Genomic DNA, 19,245 nt, shown 5'->3' with positions numbered 1-19,245 from the left:
GATGTAGGTCATGTCAATATATCAATGATAAACAGTGATTATCCCATACCTTCGTATGTCCAGAATATATCCCCAAGGAACCCTTAACTGTTTTTAGAAATTTTGGTTTTTGCATCTTGTCCTCCACTTTCACCCTCAGGCAGCTGACAAGCCAACAGCTCTGACTCCAGCTCATCCAGCAGTGACTCCTGTGACAGCGAGCGCTGGATCTGGGAAATAAGCTTTCGGCTGCAATCAGTGTCATAAGAACATCTTAGAGAATATTTATCATCTATAGCCAAGTATCTCAAGTGCCTTTTTTCCCCCCTCAACCAGCCAGGAAAGGATAGTACATTGCTATAGTTTCCATATTATTAATATTATTTTTATCTAAAGACATAAGGGATTCTGGACAAAAACTGAAGTTCCCAAAAACTAGGGGAAAAAAAGCCCTATATTGATTTTTTTTTTTTAAAGTAAAAACATTGTGAGTTAAGCGACAAACTCTGCCTTAGTTTCACAAAAATGAGGACACTGAAGCAGCATAAAATGGAAAAAAAAACGGTATGCAAATAAGGGTCAGACTGAGGCAAAACTAAGTTGTATGAGCGGCATATCAAAGACTCTCACAGTATTTGAGTCCCAGTTATACCTGTTCTAGCCGGTAAGCCATCTCCTTCTGCATCTGCTGGAGGGCAGCTTTGGCTGCCTGATCCTGGTGAATTAGTTTATCCTGCGACTCCTTCAGTTCTTTCAGCAGCTCCTCCACCCTGCCCTCCAACTGCAGAAACAGGGAGTGTGTACAAGGTAAGCAACTTGTTGGGCAACATGTACTGTAAGCCTGGGCCACACCTGGGCTAACCTGATTCACAGGATGAGGCCTGATACAAAATGTTGGAGGCAAAAGAAATTTAGACAGCACAGAAAGAGGAAGGCAGTTTGGCATCGCTCTATTTCTCAAAATCAGATACACTGACTGTAAAAGTTGACAAGATGGCAAGACAATCCAAAAATAATATTGGTTTACGACACTGGGTATATGTCATAAAAATCCCTCCTACACCCTTTTGCTTGCACAACGCTTAAACAAACGCTGTTACCAAGAAAGCTTGAATCAATTATTGTTCCTTTTATGGCAACGGGGAGGCTAGTGTCCAGTGAATAGAGAAGTACTTGTGTTTTAGAGTGCAAAGTAGATGGTAAGCTTTGTAAATCAAAGGGTAGGGGACACACACACACACACGTTTTAATGCTAGTAATCAGAACTAGTGTCCTTTTCTTCTCCCACCAGGCAGCTTTGTTTGACTTCCTTAATTAGCAGCCATACAGGGCTAGACTCCACATTTAACTGAATTGAAGTGTCACCGTGATCGGTGCTGCTGCATACCATTTGCCCTCTAGTTTGTCGTCTAATTGTGCAAAAATCAGTACAGACTAAAGTCTTGCATTTTAGAAGAGGGATATTAAAAGGGGCCCTGCGATGGACTGGCGACCTGTCCAGGGTGTACCCCGCCTTGTGCCCGATGTCAGCTGGGATTGGCTCCAGCCCCCCCGCGACCTTGTACGCAGGATAAGCGGTTGGCGATGGATGGATGGATATTAAAAGGATGCTCCTAGTATTCTACCTAATTTTTTATTTTATTTAGTTGAAACCATATGAATGTTGATTGCATATTAGTCTATATTTTGGATGAGGAAATACTATAGTTAGTATTAACACACATTTTTGGACGCCAATATTTACCAGATAACATAATGAGGTCGAGAGCAGTGCTCAGTGTTTGTATCCAATTTTAAGGCTGCTGTGGAGTAAAGTTCTTACTTCTTTTAAGCTGCAACTGTCCCCAACACTGAGCATTATACAACATAAATGATATTTGAATATTTGCAAAAACGCAGGCGATACGTGATCACAATCAGCAACAAGTCAATGTCCGGCACAGGCAGGAAGTCAGACGAAACATTGCACTGGAGCACTTCCTTGTTGGTGAAAAGCATGGTAAACAGGCTTTCATTGTTTTCAAAGATGTATAAAAATAACTTGGAGAGCCATGCATGACAAATACAGCCTATTATTTCAGAATGTTCTCTTTTGGACCAAGGGAGTGATACAGATCACATCACTTGTATTTACGCTCCAAAACAGTAGTGCCATGTGACCATGAACAACATAACTAGACCATAGAGAATGAAACTAACCTTTTTAATGGTGGCCATGTGCTGCTTTTCTGTCTCTGTCCTCTTTTTCAGCTCTTCCCTCATGTTGTCCTTCTCTGAACAGATACCCAGGATCAGCTCCTGATGCCTCTTGTTCTCCTCAAGCAGGCTATATACACAGATGCATGATGTCATTTTAAAAAAAAATCTTGTAAATCAGCTTAATCAAGACAGGTTTATTACAATGAAGGTGAAAGAAAAAAAAACAATAGCAATTAGCAAGTAGGTTAATCTCTTGCTAATCTGACGCATTACATTGGAAGCTAAGTACTGTACAAAAAGCAGTTTAAAATGATGTGATGAAGGTGGCCTAGTACATCATCTATGAGCTACTCCAGGCAGCAGATACACCAGAGGCAAGGATTAATCTAATAACTGACACCACAGTTGATTGTAACTGACAAAATAGCAGTTTACCTCTGAATGGCCTTCTCCTGCTGTGCATACTTGTATTGCACACACTTCTCAAAGACCACCATGCAGCCGTCTTGGTCTGTAGGGAGTCCATTGACAGGTGGGCTCCCTTTCCTCCCACCTCCACTTTCACCCTCAGGCAGCTGACAAGCCAACAGCTCTGACTCCAGCTCATCCAGCAGTGACTCCTGTGACAGCGAGCGCTGGATCTGGGAAATAAGCTTTCGGCTGCAATCAGTGTCATAAGGACTTGACAAGGAATGTGAGGGGGCTGAGATGTTGGCACTGGTTTGTGGGCTGGAAGCAAGCGAGGAGCTGACAGTGTCGGAACTGGGGGTTGAAGGGCCATTAAAGATGCCAGATGTGGTTGTCGAGTCGGTAGGGGAGTTCTTGGAAGTGCTTTTAACCGATGAGGATGACAGACTCTCAGCTGAACCACTATCATCAGCAGCCGATGGCTCTGTGGAACAATCTGTAACGAAGACTGATGGCTGCTTGTTGCCGTTTGGAGTGGTGGCATGACAATGCTCCACTTCATCAAAAGTCAATGAGGTTTCTATTGTCCCTTCAAGAACAGAAGGAGAGCTTTCTAGTACATCACCCAAGGTGGTGACTGGGTTCACCAAAGCTCTGCCAGTCTCATTTGAAAGGGAAGTTATCCCACCTTCCATGGAAACTGTACTGCCATCACAGCTGCTATCAGCACCCAGTTCACTTCTCTCTACATGTTCCTGATACCTTGTTTGATCTTCAGACTTTGTGTCTGTTTGAACATCTGTCGTAGTCCTGATTGATTCACTGTCAAGCTGTGCTTCATCTTTTACCTGACTGTCCTTTTCTGCCTCATCTTCTACGTTAGATGAGCTGCTGTGAAGCTGGTTCACTGGCTGTGATCCTTCCGACACAGATTCGACCTCAGATCCTTCCATCACGTGTGTATCTGAGGCAGGACCAGGCTTCTCCATGGTCCCTCTTTTGTTCAGATCTGGACAGAGGAAGAAACAGATTTACATAAATTTTGTGACAGCAGCCTAAATGCAAGAAGCATGTCACCAATACAGCTGCCCTGTGCTTTGTGCACATTGTGCCTTCCTAGTCATGAGGTACAATATAATCCTTGTGTTGAGCCAGGAAAAACCCTAACATTTCAGACAGTGAGGAACAAACAACTCAAAGATACTCCCAACAGACACACACTTAATTAAATCAATCAATCTTTATCTGTATAGCACCTTTCATACCATGTAACACAAAGTGCTTCACAGTAAAAAAAATAAATATAAAAATGAATGCCACTTAAATGCATGCTTTGACACACACTAAGATGTGGTCTGCTCAAAACCTGTGACATAGTTACACTTGTTGTCCTGTAGCGCTGAATGTCATACAACAACTGATCGGTATTCAAGATTATCACACAGCCTCACTGCAATCATCTTAAACATCTAACACCATTCAGAGGTCATGTTAAAACTCAGTTGGGAGGATCTGACATTTGTGTCAGTCTAAAAGGCAAAGAACTGTACAATGCCTTTTCTAACTGTATTTGATATGAAGCAAGATCAAAAACTGTAAAGCGTCTCCTAAGGTCTGGTTCATGACAGAACTTAGACATGTTTCCATTCTCATGTTTACTTTCATGATTAAGAAATACAACATTTATGAGCTTGCACTTTTCTTGTCCACTTTACCTTAGGGAAATAAAGTAAATAAACTAGCCACTAGGCCTCTGCCCACTAAAACCATAGTAATAAAGTAGATCTGTCTGAAACATTCATACATTCAGCAGTTGCACATGAGTCCCTTGGAGTGAAAATGGCTTTGTTGTCAGCATCTACTGTGTTATTAATCGCTCAGAGATCACTGAGAATTGATGGAAGCAATGTAAACTTAAATACTCCCTGAGTTATTGTCTTGTCTGTCTATGTAATGGTAGAGTTTACTGATCAAAAATCCTCTCAGCACCATTTGCCACAGCTCTTTATTTATATATATATATATATATATATACACATACATACACACACACACACACACACACACATACACACACACACACACACACACACACACACACACCATTCTCCCTGTACTCTAGTTGTCCCCCTTCTGTCCTTTTATATAAATGGGATCGTTATTTTAAGAAGCCTTGTACTTACACCATCCTATTCTGATAAATGAAACATAGCTATTTAGAGCAACACAATCAAGCGTCTCACGTTAAGCAGTGAAAGCACAACAGCTAAAACAATGCAATGTTGTTGATGCTCTTGTGGCAGGTGTTGTGGCAGGTGCCATAACAACTGTCAAAATTAGTCAACGTAATTTTAGTAGCCAGGCTTACTGAAACACGCCCTTTAGGTTTCCATGCATCAGTGTGTAACGTTGGTTAGCAAGCAGCAGGCCGATGTGCCATTTTTTTGTATTTACAGCCGTTTTCATTAACACTTTCATTTAACGTTAGCCCTACCAATGACTTTAGCTCGCTAACGTTCAACGTCAGTTTGCCCACAAGGAACTAGCGTAAAATACAGCACAGGCTAAAACACAGCAAACTAACATTGGGTGGTTCAAATGGATTTAACGCTAAACTGCAGACTGACATATTGTATGGAGGCACTGCTTACCTTAGCTAGCTAAGCTAACGTTGATAAGAGAGGCGTTAGCTAGCTACAAGTACAGCCCGTTCATACTAACGCTAACATCTAAAATAGATGATAAAAAATATGGTTATATTTTCACCCACCGAAATCGTAAAACCCATGGTGTAGTTGAATGCGGAGACAACCGGGATAAGAGTGAACTTTGAGCTTTCTGTCGAACCAGCTGATAGCCTCAACAAGTCACTTTGATATGACACATCAACAAATATGGCTACTGCGGGAGAAACGACGAGGGGATATAAACCAATCAGAGCCCGGTGAGAAATGACGTTTGTCTGACGTTAACACACGACAGGTGCACCTCCACCTTATTTTTTCTAGAAAGTTAAATACAATAACAAATAGTACAAACACCAGTAAAGCACATTAAATACCACACATATGGCTCATGTATTAGTTTACTTACTTATAAGATTACTTGCAGCCCATATATGTTGTGTTGATAAACCAAAACTAAAAAATATTTTTCAGTCAACATGCCTGATTTTATATGCCAGGTACCGTACGATAAGAATATTACGAAGGCATGGAAATTAATTGATTAAATACATTTTCAGCTACTAATTTATTAATGAAAAATAACTAAGCCTATCTTGACCCCCATACGGGAAATTCCGTAGTTAAGAATGATGACCAATTCAATTTAAAATGAAATGTAGAGATTCTAATGTAAAAAGAAGTACGAAATTGATTTAATTCTGACCTGTTGATCTAGCTGCAATCGACGCTACTGCGCAGGTGCCACACTAATACAGCTTTACAGACACGTGCGCTCAGGTAAAATAGTAACCGTGGAACAAAACCCAAAAAGTAACGTTATAGGTATATTCATTTGTTTGGGTGTATTTATATTTAGTTTTGTGTCGTAGCATAATATTGTTTAAGTTTGTTGTTGTAAGTTTTGCTCATTTATCGCCGTTTGTCTTAGCTTGCTAATAGCTAACGAGCTAACTTAGCGTTATCCTTGTGTAACGTTACATAACATTTGCTGTTTCACCGTTGATTAGCTAGCTAAGAATGCAGTGTTTTTTAAGTGTAAACGAAATACTGTGCAATTTTCATGCTCACACGGTATTTTTTTTAAAACTGTGTGACTTTACATAACGTTTATGTTGTTGACAGGTGCCGCCATGTACCGCTCACTTTCTCCAAATTTGGTTCGACCTAACCTGCCCTTGAGGAAACCATCATCGAGCCCCGTGGCTCATTGTGCGACGCCTTCTTCAAGCCGTCTCACCGTGCCCAATGCAACACCAGTGCGCCCCGCCACAGACGCCAGTGGAGACAGTAAATCAATGCCATCATTATCATATATCTAGCTAGACAGGTGTCCACTTTCGGACACGCCTGTCCGGCAAACCAGTTGTTTTTCTAATTTGGTCAACTGTCCACTGCGCACAGTAACTAAACAGCAAGAAAATGTGAACATGGTTTTAGCTACAACATAACTTTACTTCAGGACTTCTGTTTTACCAGGTTCATTCTTCTTTTCTGTTTTGCAGGTATAATAAATTCACCAGTCAGCAAGGATACATCTGCAGTATGTTGCAGTATTTTTTTTTCTTATCTTTGGCTATATTAATGTGGTCTGTAGAAATGAGAGTTTTTTTTCTTGGTGCCATTTTTCCACAGTGTTTTTTCTTCAATCTGTTTTGTCTTCATAGGTGTTAGGATCCATGCCACCAGCACTGACTGTAAACTTCTGCAACTACTGTGGTCAGCAAGGTAATATTGTCACCATTATCTGTCACAACTCTTAAGGAGTATGTAAAGTTCCTGCAGCCACACTTTATGGAGTGCCAAGAGTATACAAGCGTTCATCAACCTGCCCTCAAATTGCAAATGAAAATCAGAAGGAATATTTACATTGTATTAATAATCAGTAATGCTTCTTAAAAAACTTTGACTGTTTAGTCAGATGGAGGAAAATTAATGACAAAATTGATAACCTCTTTACATAATTTTCTTAACATTTTGGAAAATGACAGTGTAAAATTAATGAATGTGCCATGCCTTTATGTGCTGATTTGAAATATATCCTGACACTATGGTACATGGTATGCAACACATTTCTTTGTGGTTGTTTTGTCAATGTCTGCGTTCTTTTCAGCACAGCTCAAGTGCTTGTTGTTAAATTTCTAATTAACTAGTGTTCACTTGACAGGAAATTTTCGCTGCAAACGCTGCAAGAGGACGCCCTACTGCTCTGTGGCATGTCAGACCGAAGACTGGAATGCACACAGACACATGTGCAAGTCCTTTGATCCAGAACCTGCCAAGTAAGTTGGGCCAACTACTGAGTGCAAATGACAACTGCAACTGTTGTCAGTTTCCTGGCAAAGAGTTGAATCTAATATATATGTCTAATAAATAATGTGCACTCACTTGTATCTCTTAATCTAAAGAGAGATGGCAAAGGAAACTACAGTTTCACCTGTGACAGTAGACAGAGCTGGTCTGCTTGAGTCTAAGGTAATTGCAGTAATTTGGAGATCTTTGAATGAAAGTAAAAATCCAATCAACATTTTCGTGATTTAAAATAACTAAAAGATTTGTGATGTTTTATCTATCCTTAATCTCCGTTTATTGAAGCAGGATGCTTCCAGCATCCAGAGGGTCTATTTGAAGGACTTGCAAATGGCTAAAATCATAAAGGGAACTGACATCCAGGTACAGTATACCCAGTTTGCCTCAACTGTAAAGACTGATCTACCCAATGTTGTTAAATACCAAAACTCAATGTCTCTTTGCTGTAATTGTGTGTGGTTGTAGGCGTCTGTTGTAGAGTACTACAGCCCTGGTAGATTTTTCCTTCTTGCCCAAAGCCCTGAGCTGCTAGAGGCTCTGCACAGCATCAGCACACAGCTTCAGAAAACGAACTGCAGCCCTTCAGTGATGACATACAAACCCCATGTTGGAGAGGTTTGCGCGGTTCAGTTCTCCTGTGATCTGGTGAGCAGAGGCCTTCTTAAGCAATTTGACAAGACAGACATTTTAGTATGTACATTTATGGCTCATTCCCTGGCTGTGCAACTTGTGCATGCCTTTAATTTTTTTTTTTTTTTTTTGTATATGTGTAGATGTGGTACCGAGGCCTCGTCCAGACTTTGGCTACTGACCAGAAGACAGCTAATATCCTTTACATTGACTTTGGCAATGAAGAGAATGTCCCTGTGGACAGGATTAAGCCTTTGACTGCTAATATCCCGCCATTTTGTCCATGTGTAAGTGCATATTCACGCCACTCAAATTTGTTTTGTTTTTTGTACGTCCAATGTTGCATTGAGAGATGTCAAAATATACTTTTGTTCCATAGATATTAATAATACACAGACAACAGTAAAGATCACAAATTTTCTAATAACACATTGTCTCCAAATACTAGGGCTGACCCTAATGTCATTTTCTAAGCCTCAAAGCTTCGATAGTAATTAACAGTGGATGGGGGGGTACATTTATTCATTGTTTAAATGTCTGTTGATAAGCTGGCAGAACAGCAAAAGAAGAAGAGATAACGGTAGGTCCCTGTCTGTGTGTTAGAGAGAGAGCACGCCGTTTTTAAATTCTCACAGCGTAGGCTAACTAAAACATTAAGTTATTATTACCAACACTTTTTAACTGTCTAGGCTAGTAGACCCTAGTGCAGGACTAAGAGAATGAGTAGTTAGATAAAAGAGGAATATTTACTGCGGGATTGAAGGGATGGGAGATTGAGCCGGGGAAATGCGCAAGATTAGGTGCGTGCTGAACCGGGATGGTGGCTGCTGTGCAGAGCAGGGTGGAATCATTCGAATCTCAAAATTAAAAATCGAATGTGTACCCAATGATCGAATATTCGGGTCCAGCCCTACCTAATATATACCATTCACCTGTTCAATATTGTCTCATAGCTGGCATGATGATACTCGCGTTGCCTCTATTACTTCCAGGCAATGGAGTGCTGTATCGCTGGGGTGGTGCCAGTGGTTGACAAGTGGTCGGGCGAGTGCTGTATTGCAGTGAAACAGCTGCTGGCCGGCAAGACTGTGACTGTTAAACTCGTGGACACACTAGAGGATGGTCGCGTCCATACTGTGGATATCCTGCTTTCCAATGGTAGGTGATATAGAGTTGGCAGTGCTGAAAACCAAGATCTGTTTATGAAGGGTGAAGTTTTATTTGTGATGGGGACACACAGGCAAAAGACTTGGGGAAGTTTAAACCCATTAAGGCGACTCTCTCCCTGTGTCTTTTAGGAAAGCAGCTGAGCACATTCCTCTTTGAGCACGGTTATGCAGAAGAAGAAATGGTCAATGTAATACCAACTGAGCAAGAAATAAGTAAGCCAGCTTCATATGTACTTAATTGTCCCATCTTCAATCAATCTGCAGCCCAGCGCTGTGACATAAAGGCAAACTGGGGAAAATCACTAGACATACCTGTTACACTGCATAGTCAGTTTGCCGAAATATGTAATATTGACGCCTTTTGTAGATATTAAGTCATGTAGGTCATTTAATTTCATACCCAAATATTTTACAGGTGCCCAAACACAATGCATTATGCATGCAGATTGTTAAGCATCTGAATTTGTTGTGTATTTGTTACCAATGTAGAATATTTAGAGCAGTTTAAGTCCTCTTTCTGTTATGGTTTGGGCTCCACATTTGGTGCTCTTAAGTCAGCGTTGCATGTTTCAATCCATATCAGAACCCTGGACAAACGGAATACTGGCATAAAGAGTTAAATATGCAGACATTGTTGACAACAATTGTAAATATAATGAACATATTCCTCAGATGCCATGGTGAGTGCATCCTTGGAAAACTTCAGGCGTCTCTCTGATGGGAAAGATGACAACACCTGGGCTCAGCCTCCAGAGCCACTGACACAGGCGGTGGGTGACTCCTTCACTGTTGTGGTCACCCACCTCCAGTCACCCGATGAAATTATTGTGCAGAAGGTGGAGAACGCTGGTAAGTAGCATTTGTTCTGGTACATGCAGCTTACAGTAAGCCTCTGAACTTTGACATTTATCATTTAACTTGTGCGTTTTTGGTTTACAGGAATGATTCAGGAGTTGCAGCTGAAGCTGAGGGAACACTGCTGTCAGGCTCTAGCCCGACAGAACTTCAGACCAGCCCCTGGCACAGTTTGCTGTGCCCAGTTCTCAGGTACAGCATAACACTTCGTGGTATAAGACTGGTTGGTTAATGAGAATGTGCCTGATGAAATGCCATCTGCTAAAGAAACAGTGTCAGTATTGTAGATTGAAGTTAATACATCATGCACAAAATATTAGGGCTGTCCCTGACTAAGGATTTTCACAGTTGAATCAGAATTATCAAGTTCTGCTTATAGTCAAATTGTGTCTTTTTGTGCGCAGCGATTGTGGGCATGGGGGGAGGGTTCCGCTTTAATCTTGAGAAGCAGCAGAGCTGCAGTCTCTATTCATTCAACTTGCACTGTAAATTTCCAGATAAACGGAGGCTTTTTGAAGACCCTTTTCTCTCTCTCTCGCTCTCACCTGTCATTCAGCAGTCTTGTGTGAGTTTTGCATGCATTGCTGTGCTGCCGACAACTACGTGCACGTCGCGGTTCCTCACGGGTCTATTTCAAGTAGCCGGCTATTTAAAAACGATAAAATATTCTTTGTGTGGTTCATCAATGGTGATTTATTTACGCACTTTTAAAAACATTTATTGAAAGTTTTATTCTTTTTACATGATTATTTACAGCATCAAACGTTGAAATTTATATTGTAATAGGCTGCATATTAACTTATTGGGAGAAAACTGGTAGTTCTATGTAAAATCAGACGTTGAGCACCCCCATATCGCTGCGAAGTTTCAACTGTGAGATTGACAGTTGATCAGGCTCTGCCCGTCGAAGCATCGAATCTTCGACTATTGGGGGTCAGCCATACAAAATATAAGATTAGTGTATTATAGTGTAAATATTTTTTTGATTTGAAAATGCCTCAAATCTGAAAGGTGCTCCAACACACTCAGACAAAATGACTCTTTGATTTTGAAACGATTCTCCATTGTGTTCCTTGTTAGACTTGTTTAGTTAATCTAAGCTCTTCTCTGTTTCTTCCAGAGGACAAGCAGTGGTACAGAGCTAAAGTTCTGGCTTATTCGTCAGAGGAACGTGTCTGTGTGGGCTACATTGATTTTGGCAACTCTGAGGAGGTGGATTTAGGCCACCTGCGGCCTATCAGCACTTCACTACTGGCCCTGCCCATGCAGGCTATGCCTTGTGGCCTAGCAGGTAGTATATCAACTGTGAAACACATTTAAAGATGTGTAGTTTTCAGTGCCCTCTAGCAATGAGGTTTCAGCGTGTGCTCATGCTCAAACTAGGGCCTTTCTTATTTCCCAAATTTGTGCCTCCTCGATCCTGTGACCCGGAAATAGATCTCAACGTGCCATCTTGAAGGACCTCTCGATTCCTAAAATGCACATCCAAGAGCAAGGATCGAGGAGACTTGCTGGAAGAGCTGTAAGCAAGGAGACACCGATGTGTCTTTTGCAGAAGTCTTTTCAGCTGCTGTGACGTTTAAAAGAGGCGTGACATGCAGCTGGACCAACCCGTGGCCGGAGCAGGACTCCACAGTGTTCCTGTTGTATTCATTAATTATAATTATATTATATACAACTGCGCAATTAAACTTTCTGCCCTTCACCGTTTGTGTAGCGCCTCATAACACGCAGGTCAAACCGCATTCCTTAATGTCATTTCACTTCAATATCACTGATATTGTTTAATGTGATGTATTTGGATGGGCAGGATCATTAAAATGAAGACTGAATAGCGGCTGGTTGGGTGAAACGCCTCTCCAGAGACGCTGTGCGCATTTACGCACTAGCCACAGCAACATATAATGATCTAATTAAAAAACTCTGACACTCCGACAGGATTAGCCAGGATCTAATGTTAATTCATGTTTTGTTTTCTGCTACACATCCAACAGGTCTCACACAATCCAGGTGCATACAGTAGAAATTTTGGAGTAAAGCAGCCATCCCCCTGATTAAAAAAATGAGCTCCGTTTGAGAGTCTAAACATGGATTATAGAAGCTGCAAGTTTAATTCTGTTTCCTCTGTCCTATCAAGTTATTACTGCAGGGTGTTTGGTTTTTTTTTTTTGGTTTTTTTTGTTCCATGATATTTCCTGTCACTTTACTGCACGGATAGAAAAATTTAAATTATTGACAGCATACTCTCATCATTAAAGTCAATCGCTACCGCTGGTGGTGAGGTAAAATGTCCATACAGGTGCTGGTCTCTAAATCTGATAAAATAATTAGCTAGTGGGGGGCGTTTATGCGTAGCTTATGAGTATTCTGTTAACAGTATAGTCCTGTGGTGAGTTTTAATTGGGGCTATATAAGATGGATGTTACCGTGTCATTTTGTAAAGGGACTGATGATGAAACTCTGACCTCATCAAGCTGAGGGCTCAAATGATCTCCAGTGTACAGACAAAAGGCGCTACATATAGCCCCTTTTTAAATGGTTAAACCTTACCCCAGTGTGTTTTAACTATTTGATGCTCTGTATTGAGTCAGATTGTTGCCTTTTATCCTTTTTTGTTGTCATTTTTATATAAAGGACAGGAATGTCACCACAAGGTTGCCTGAAAGAAATTATATTTGAGTAAAATTTTATATTTTACAAAAATTTTATTAAAAAAAAACACATTTGTCTTTCTGAAACAAGTTGTCTCTCACACCCTCTAAAGCGTCTGTCTTTGGGCTCCTTTCCAGGGGTGCAGCCTGTTGGAGAAAGCTGGTCAGAGGACTGTCTGTTGGCTCTGCAACGAAGGGTATCGAACAGAATCCTGCGTGTTGAGATCCAGGGAGCGCATGACGGCAAGGCTTTGGTGGCCATGATTGATGAGTCCAGCGATCCTCAGGGAAATGTAGCCGAGCTGCTAAGTGCTGGTGGTTTTGCTGCACATGCTCCTGTTGCCACCAGTAGCGACCAGCAGGCTGACCAGACAACTGCTGCTGTGGAACCACATGGTGTCTTAATCTAAATTACTGTGATGTGAAAATGATTTCAAAATCAAAAATGTAAAACAGTAAAGATTATCAAATAGAAACAATGTTTTTTCCTTTTTATAGTGTTTAACAATAACAACCTTTTCATAGTTTTTAATAGTAGGTCATGCTAGTTTAACTGAAATGTCACTGTGTGCTATCCCATGTCTTATAGTCACAATTACTCTTCAGTCAGTGATGTAAGGGCATTTATGCAGCTGCTTGAACCACAGCTTTCTACTGAGAATTTTGTGACAAACGTCATAATTTTGTATTTATGAAATTCGCAGTGCCAGTGGGGAGCCGTGTTGAAATGTGCTCTTCAGTGCCTGACCCAGTCCCTGAGCCTCTGGTGTGGTCTTACACCGAGCTTGCCTGTGACGGCCAGACAGTGGCACTGCTAGCCACTGTCGTGGAGAACCCTGGAAAGTTTTACTGCTGCATCAACAATCAAACAGGTATTGTTGTTCCTTCTGCGTAGAGGGCCACCATTATTGCATTTTGACAGCAAATTAAGCAAATATTGGCTGACAGGAGGCACCATTATGATTACTTGTCCCATTAACAATGCTATTTTTTTTATCATACTATTACATTTTGGATGATGTTAGGTATTATAATCACACATATATTACAACTGATTATCAGTGATATACAGTATGGTTGACTTTGTGGACACAGATTTATATTGACCACATAAATTTATTTGTCTTTCTTCAGTGTAATAATTAATCAGCTTTTTGGGACTGGTGTAGATTATTTGAAGCAGTGTGTAGTATATTATACTAAGGTTATAATCATTTCAGATGTCCACAAGGCTTAATATTTTGACACTTTGAATGTGACCTTTTCTCATGCCACTTGAAGAGTCTATTTCATGTGTTTGTGTGTGTGTTTCAGACCAACAGCGGCTGATAGAGCTGGGGACAGAGTTGAAACAGCATTGTGAGGCAGATTCCTCACCTTTTGTGCCCAAAGTGGGAGAGCCCTGTTGTGCTATGTTACCTGGTGGGGCTGTTTCCTTTTATTGATCATATCATCGTTTTTCGTGATTTAGTTGTACATAGTGCGCTTTTTACTCTCCAGGTGATGGAGCGTGGAGTCGTGCTATGGTCAACGAGCTGTCTGAAGACGATGTGTCTTTAAACTTTGTGGACTATGGTTGTACCACGAAAGTCAAAAAGAACCACCTTCGATCCATTACATCCCAACTCCTGACCCTACCCTTCCAGGCAATACGCTGCTGGATCTCAGGTAGACAGAGAGAGAGTGTGTGTGTGAGAGAGAGAGAGACACAAAAAGAGAGAATGGGTGGGGGGAAAAAAGTGAATATAAAAGAGAGGGAAAATGAGTTTTCTCCAAGTGAACATAGCCATGTTTCCATCTAATTATCAAGCAAATTTTAAGCGAACTTATTAGGAACGTTTCCATCAGCTGGTTTGGAGCGAATAAACCAGGCTGTGCCAAGTGTAGTTATGTCAGAAGTTGACGCATGGCTGTATCAAACAAGAAATAGATCTGAGAAAAATGGAGAGAAGTCCTCAGAAAGGTGTTTCAAGTGGGCAGCCATGTTTCAGCGCTGATCAGGTATGTGAGGTAAGTGTTCGCTAAGACAGAACTTATTTGGCAAAGGTTTTTCCGTCTCCCATTTAACGCATTAAGGACAGAACCACCTCAAGCAAGCATGAAAACTTTTTGTGAAATCGAGGAGGTTTTTTTTTCGCGTTTTCCATTTCTATCAGACTTTTCTAATGTGATACTTCAAAATGCTGCAAAATGCACAATGGAAACACAAGTTATGACATTTAAGTAATTTCTGAAATTAAAATGTTTCTTTATTTTCCAGAGTATGATAACTCTTCTTTGGGGATTTTCTGTCATCTTCAGATATTCCCCTGCTTTGAATACCTTGCAGAAATCATAAATCTGTCATATTTAAGGTCATGTGAGATCAAAATAGGGCATTATTTGGCATATTCAGCCAAGTGTTAGTTGTTAACGCTAATCCAGAACATGACTGAAAACGTGCATAGATTTGAGTAATATAAGATTTCCTGTTTTCTCAAATTTGATTTAAAAAGGCTTAAAACAAAGTCATAACAAAGTTTCTCACAAGGTGTGTATGTTTGGATTCAGGTGTGGAGCCTCTGGGGTCAGAATGGAGCAGTGAAGCCCAGGTGTGGTTCCAGTCTCTGGTGGATGGCGAGCAGCTTTCTGCACGTGTCCTTTCTTTCACTAAACAAGGCTACGGTTTGGAGCTGGAGAGCAGAGGGCAGAATGTGGCAGCTGCCCTAATTTCTGAGCAACTAGCCAAAGCTCCTGGAGCGATTCCCAAAGAGATGCGTGTAACCACAGGCTCTGGAGCCCTACACCAAGAGGAAATAAAGGAAAATGAGCACAGCCAAGTACATGCACAAGCCTCCAGCCAGACAGGAGACCGTTCTAAAGAGACCTCAACTAAAGGACTGACTGCAACACTGTCACAAGGTCAGCTAGACTCCCAAAGATGAAATGCAGTGGTTGATGATTTGAGGAGTCGGATTGAAGTTGTGTGTTGTAATCTATTATTTCAGCACCTTCTTTCCCAGTGGACTGGAAGACAGTAGAGCTGCCTCTCAACGAGACCTTTCAGCCTTGCTTTGCAGCTGTCGTCAGTCCTTCCCTCTTCTACCTGCTCGGTCCTAGCCAGGGTCAGAACACTCACTCTTGTCCTTGTCTGTCATAAGAAGATGCACAAAAGGTTGAAAAGCGGCTTCTCCTTCCTGTTCTAAGTTCTGTGTGGTGTTGTGCAGTGGACCAGCAGAAGCTCAAGGAGGTGATGATGGAGCTGGCTGCCTCCTGCAGCAACAACCAAGCCTCCTCATCCTCCACCGTCCTCAGCAGACCAGCTCCTGGGGCCGCCTGCTGTGCCCGGTTCTCTGGTGAGGAAGACTTATTATTCCATAAAAAATATTCCTTACATTATAAAAACATAAGTCCAGAGATAAACTTTATCCTATGGTCTTTCTATCACATTGCCAGATAGACATAATGAGTGGCTGCCCAAACTGAAAGTGTCAATCCTGGCCTCAATCACCTCCTCTGCTCATTTCCCCCCAAAAAATCTTTGACAAGCTTCTTTCTAGAAGTAACTGGCATCTCTAAAACCATCAGCTGTTGAACAGGCATGTAGTGAACATACAGTAAAAAGGAGACAGTGACGGAAGAAGCAAAGGTCTCCACACCACTGTAGACCTGACTTGATTGAGTGAGCCTAGTTCAGTGTTGGCAAGCATTGCCTTGACCCCTTAAAGCCACTAGGTGTCAGACATGTTGATTAAAAGTGAATGACTGTCAGCAAGCTCCTGAATCCATCAGATGTTTCACATCCTAACATGATATGAAGTAAAGTTTTTGCAAGAAATAACACAATTAGAAAAAAAGAAGCAATGCAGCTTCAAGTCGAGCCATGCATAATAGCTAACAATATTAATGTTGAAACATCATCATAATAATATGTCTAAAATTATAGTTGCATTCCACTAGGTGGATTAGTTTTCACTTTACTTCAGGAAATTGCGTCCAGAGGTTAATAGATACCGGCAGCAGGGGAAAACCCCATCACTCAGGCAGTATCATTCCCAAGCACCGTTTAATTATTCCAGACAAGAGACCCTATAAGGACAAACCAGCTGATCCATCGTTGAGCTGAGGCACACACGCAGTCTGTAGCTATGAATTCCATTCTCTTATTCTCCCATCCCGTTTTTTTATGTTTGCTGTCTGACTGTGCTAGAGACCCCACCTGCAGTTGTTGCCCCTACAGACCTAAACTGGTAATTTAGTGTCTGCTAGTAGATATAATTACACAGCACGAGCTCAGCCAAGCGTAGGAGCGGCTCTTCTTTAAACACAGTATGCAACTACGAGACTATAGCCGGGCATACATTCCGCAGATAACAACAGGGTCTTTTTTAATGCAGTTTTCAGTGCCGTCTGTAGGTTCTTAGCAGGTAAAGGCTCATTAGTTGTGTTTTTTTTTGTTTGTTTTTTGGAAGCCTTGAATTCTTATGATCAACAAAATATGGAAGATTTATTTTACTATACAGTCCCATTTTTAGTAAATTTGTTGAAAATAAATTTCATAGATGCATAAATCTATCAAAGCATTAAAATGCACAAAACACCCTCTGGAGGTTGGGACATGAAGGTAAAAACACTGTGAAAACATTTAATTTGGATCTGTTGGTGCTAACAAAACTGCCAATATATGGAATTCACACGTGGTTGGACATTTTCTTTTTCCCAGTTGACAATAACTGGTACCGTGCGGTTGTCCTGGAGGTCAGTGAGAATGAGATGAGCGTCATCTATGCAGATTACGGCAACAGTGAAAAGGTGCCATTCTCCCGTATCTTACCAATCCCCATGCACCTGCTGCAGCTTCCCTTTCAGATCACTCGCTGCACCCTCACTGGTAAGGCAAACGGCCTGTCGTTCTTGTCTGAGATTATTAAAAAACTTGACCACAGGTGTTCTTTGAAATTGCTGTGGGCTGCAGAATTTTACTCCCTCATAACACCCCTTTACCCCCGCTCCTCTGTTACTAGGTAAAGAACATTTCCCTGCAGTGATGCCAGAGGAAGTGCAACATATGTTTCAAAGCCTGCTGTTGGATGGCGTCCTCGCAACTGTGCAGTCCTTCGATGGCTCTGCTAACGTGCTCTCATTAACTCTGCCTGTTGAGAGGGGCGGAGGCCACCTCACTGCCATGATCCTGGATGCACTGCAGGCCACCGTCAAGGCCAGGAGTGATTCTGCAGTAAATACAATAGGATCTGACTGCCCCCAGCCCAAGATAACCGAGGGTTGGTCACAATTTTTGTTTTTTATATTTTATTTATATAATCAACTGATTAATCATCATCAACAAGAGCCCGGTTGGTTTATGAGGTACAGTAAGTGATGTATAGTAATATTTAGCTTTTCAGCAGATCCAGTTCAGAAAATCTGTGTGGAAATGGAGGCTCCATGTAAAATTAATATGTATGCTTTAAAACAAGAATATGATCTATGACTGCTTAACTTAAACTTTTGTCACACTTGTACTACAATATGTTTGTGATGGATGGCATAGCATTTATGTGGCTTTCTTTTTGAATTCCAGATCCTCAGGCCTCTGGCTGCTGCTGTGTGAGCCTGAAGACTGAGGTCAGAGCTGGTTTCACTGTTTTTAAAAAGCATCTTTGAACTTGTTATTTTGTATTAATAAAGTGTTCGTTTTTAGTTTATAAAGCAAGGAGTTAATGATCATTTTTCACATAAATTGTAATGCCATACTTGTTAAAACATTATCAAATATCGATAATGGAGTGCAAATGGATAACATGTTTTTTGTTACCTTTCACAGATGGACCACCTGAAACAGTTGATGCAGCAGCAGATATCTCTCATCAAACAGTTACTGGAACAGATGAAATAAGATTGACCAAGTACATAACTTTATAGTTCACAAACTTGTTGCAATCTAGTATATTGTGTTTTTGTTTTGTTCATTTAAAACAAGTTAATTCTGAATGTGGCCTCCAGGAGTGGCCACCCAGCCTCTGATTTTAATTTGGTCAGCATATTTCAGAAGTTGCCATTAAGCTTTTAATTTTGCTTTTTAATTTTGTGTCCTTAATGCTAAAGGTCTACACTGTTAAGGGTTTTTAACCTGTGGTTAAATTCAGTCACATTCTCACCTTTTTTAGGTTTTAATATTCCTGGAGGTTTTCAGAAAAAAATGCTGAATGCACTTTTTGGGTTTGTTAAAAAAAATGTTCAACCTCAATTATCCAAGTGTGTTTTTCTCCTGTAAGTGTGCTGACATGCTATGCTGCCATCTGTTCCTTTGTTCAGTCCAAATCATCTGTTCAGTGGGATGTCCAGCCTGATTGATTTATGTTTGACATGTGTTTCAGTCTT

General features: G+C 41.0%; 2 protein-coding genes across 8 annotated transcripts in view; one reads left to right on the top strand and one right to left on the bottom strand.

Moving 5' to 3' along the window:
• Nucleotides 1-5,500, bottom strand: part of ccdc186 (coiled-coil domain-containing protein 186) — a 32,748-nt gene extending 27,248 nt beyond the window's left edge. For all 3 annotated transcript variants that reach the window (XM_046068946.1, XM_046068947.1, XM_046068949.1), the window contains exons 1-4: nt 5,357-5,500; nt 2,614-3,595; nt 2,179-2,305; nt 632-760 (exon numbers count right to left, since the gene is read on the bottom strand). In XM_046068946.1, the coding sequence (XP_045924902.1) occupies nt 632-760; nt 2,179-2,305; nt 2,614-3,575 (1,218 nt within the window). In that variant the 5' untranslated portion in view covers nt 3,576-3,595; nt 5,357-5,500. The remainder of the gene's footprint in view (nt 1-631; nt 761-2,178; nt 2,306-2,613; nt 3,596-5,356) is intronic.
• Nucleotides 5,501-5,639: 139 nt separating this feature from the next.
• On the top strand, nt 5,640-19,082 carry tdrd1 (tudor domain containing 1). Of its 5 annotated transcripts, none has more exons than XM_046068942.1 (26): nt 5,640-5,770; nt 5,989-6,050; nt 6,396-6,560; nt 6,776-6,813; nt 6,938-6,998; nt 7,438-7,552; nt 7,679-7,745; nt 7,869-7,943; nt 8,046-8,225; nt 8,354-8,497; nt 9,203-9,368; nt 9,509-9,592; nt 10,052-10,228; nt 10,319-10,426; nt 11,355-11,525; nt 13,024-13,281; nt 13,590-13,757; nt 14,200-14,307; nt 14,386-14,553; nt 15,436-15,786; nt 15,873-15,989; nt 16,092-16,220; nt 17,588-17,755; nt 17,889-18,146; nt 18,446-18,489; nt 18,689-19,082. In XM_046068942.1, exons 1-26 carry the CDS (start codon nt 5,655-5,657, stop codon nt 18,758-18,760), a joined length of 3,570 nt encoding a protein of 1,189 aa, XP_045924898.1. In that variant the 5' UTR covers nt 5,640-5,654; the 3' UTR covers nt 18,761-19,082. The 5 variants fall into 5 exon arrangements, with proteins under 5 accessions (XP_045924898.1, XP_045924899.1, XP_045924897.1 ...); XM_046068943.1 differs by having other exon boundaries at nt 7,866-7,943; nt 14,200-14,244; XM_046068941.1 differs by having other exon boundaries at nt 7,866-7,943.
• Nucleotides 19,083-19,245: the final 163 nt, after the last annotated feature.

This window comes from Micropterus dolomieu, linkage group LG14, assembly GCF_021292245.1.
Source record: "Micropterus dolomieu isolate WLL.071019.BEF.003 ecotype Adirondacks linkage group LG14, ASM2129224v1, whole genome shotgun sequence".
Classification (NCBI taxonomy): Eukaryota; Metazoa; Chordata; class Actinopteri; order Centrarchiformes; family Centrarchidae; genus Micropterus; species Micropterus dolomieu.
The sequence above is the reverse complement of the archived record's forward strand: the minus strand, read 5'-3'. Positions and strand labels throughout refer to the sequence as shown.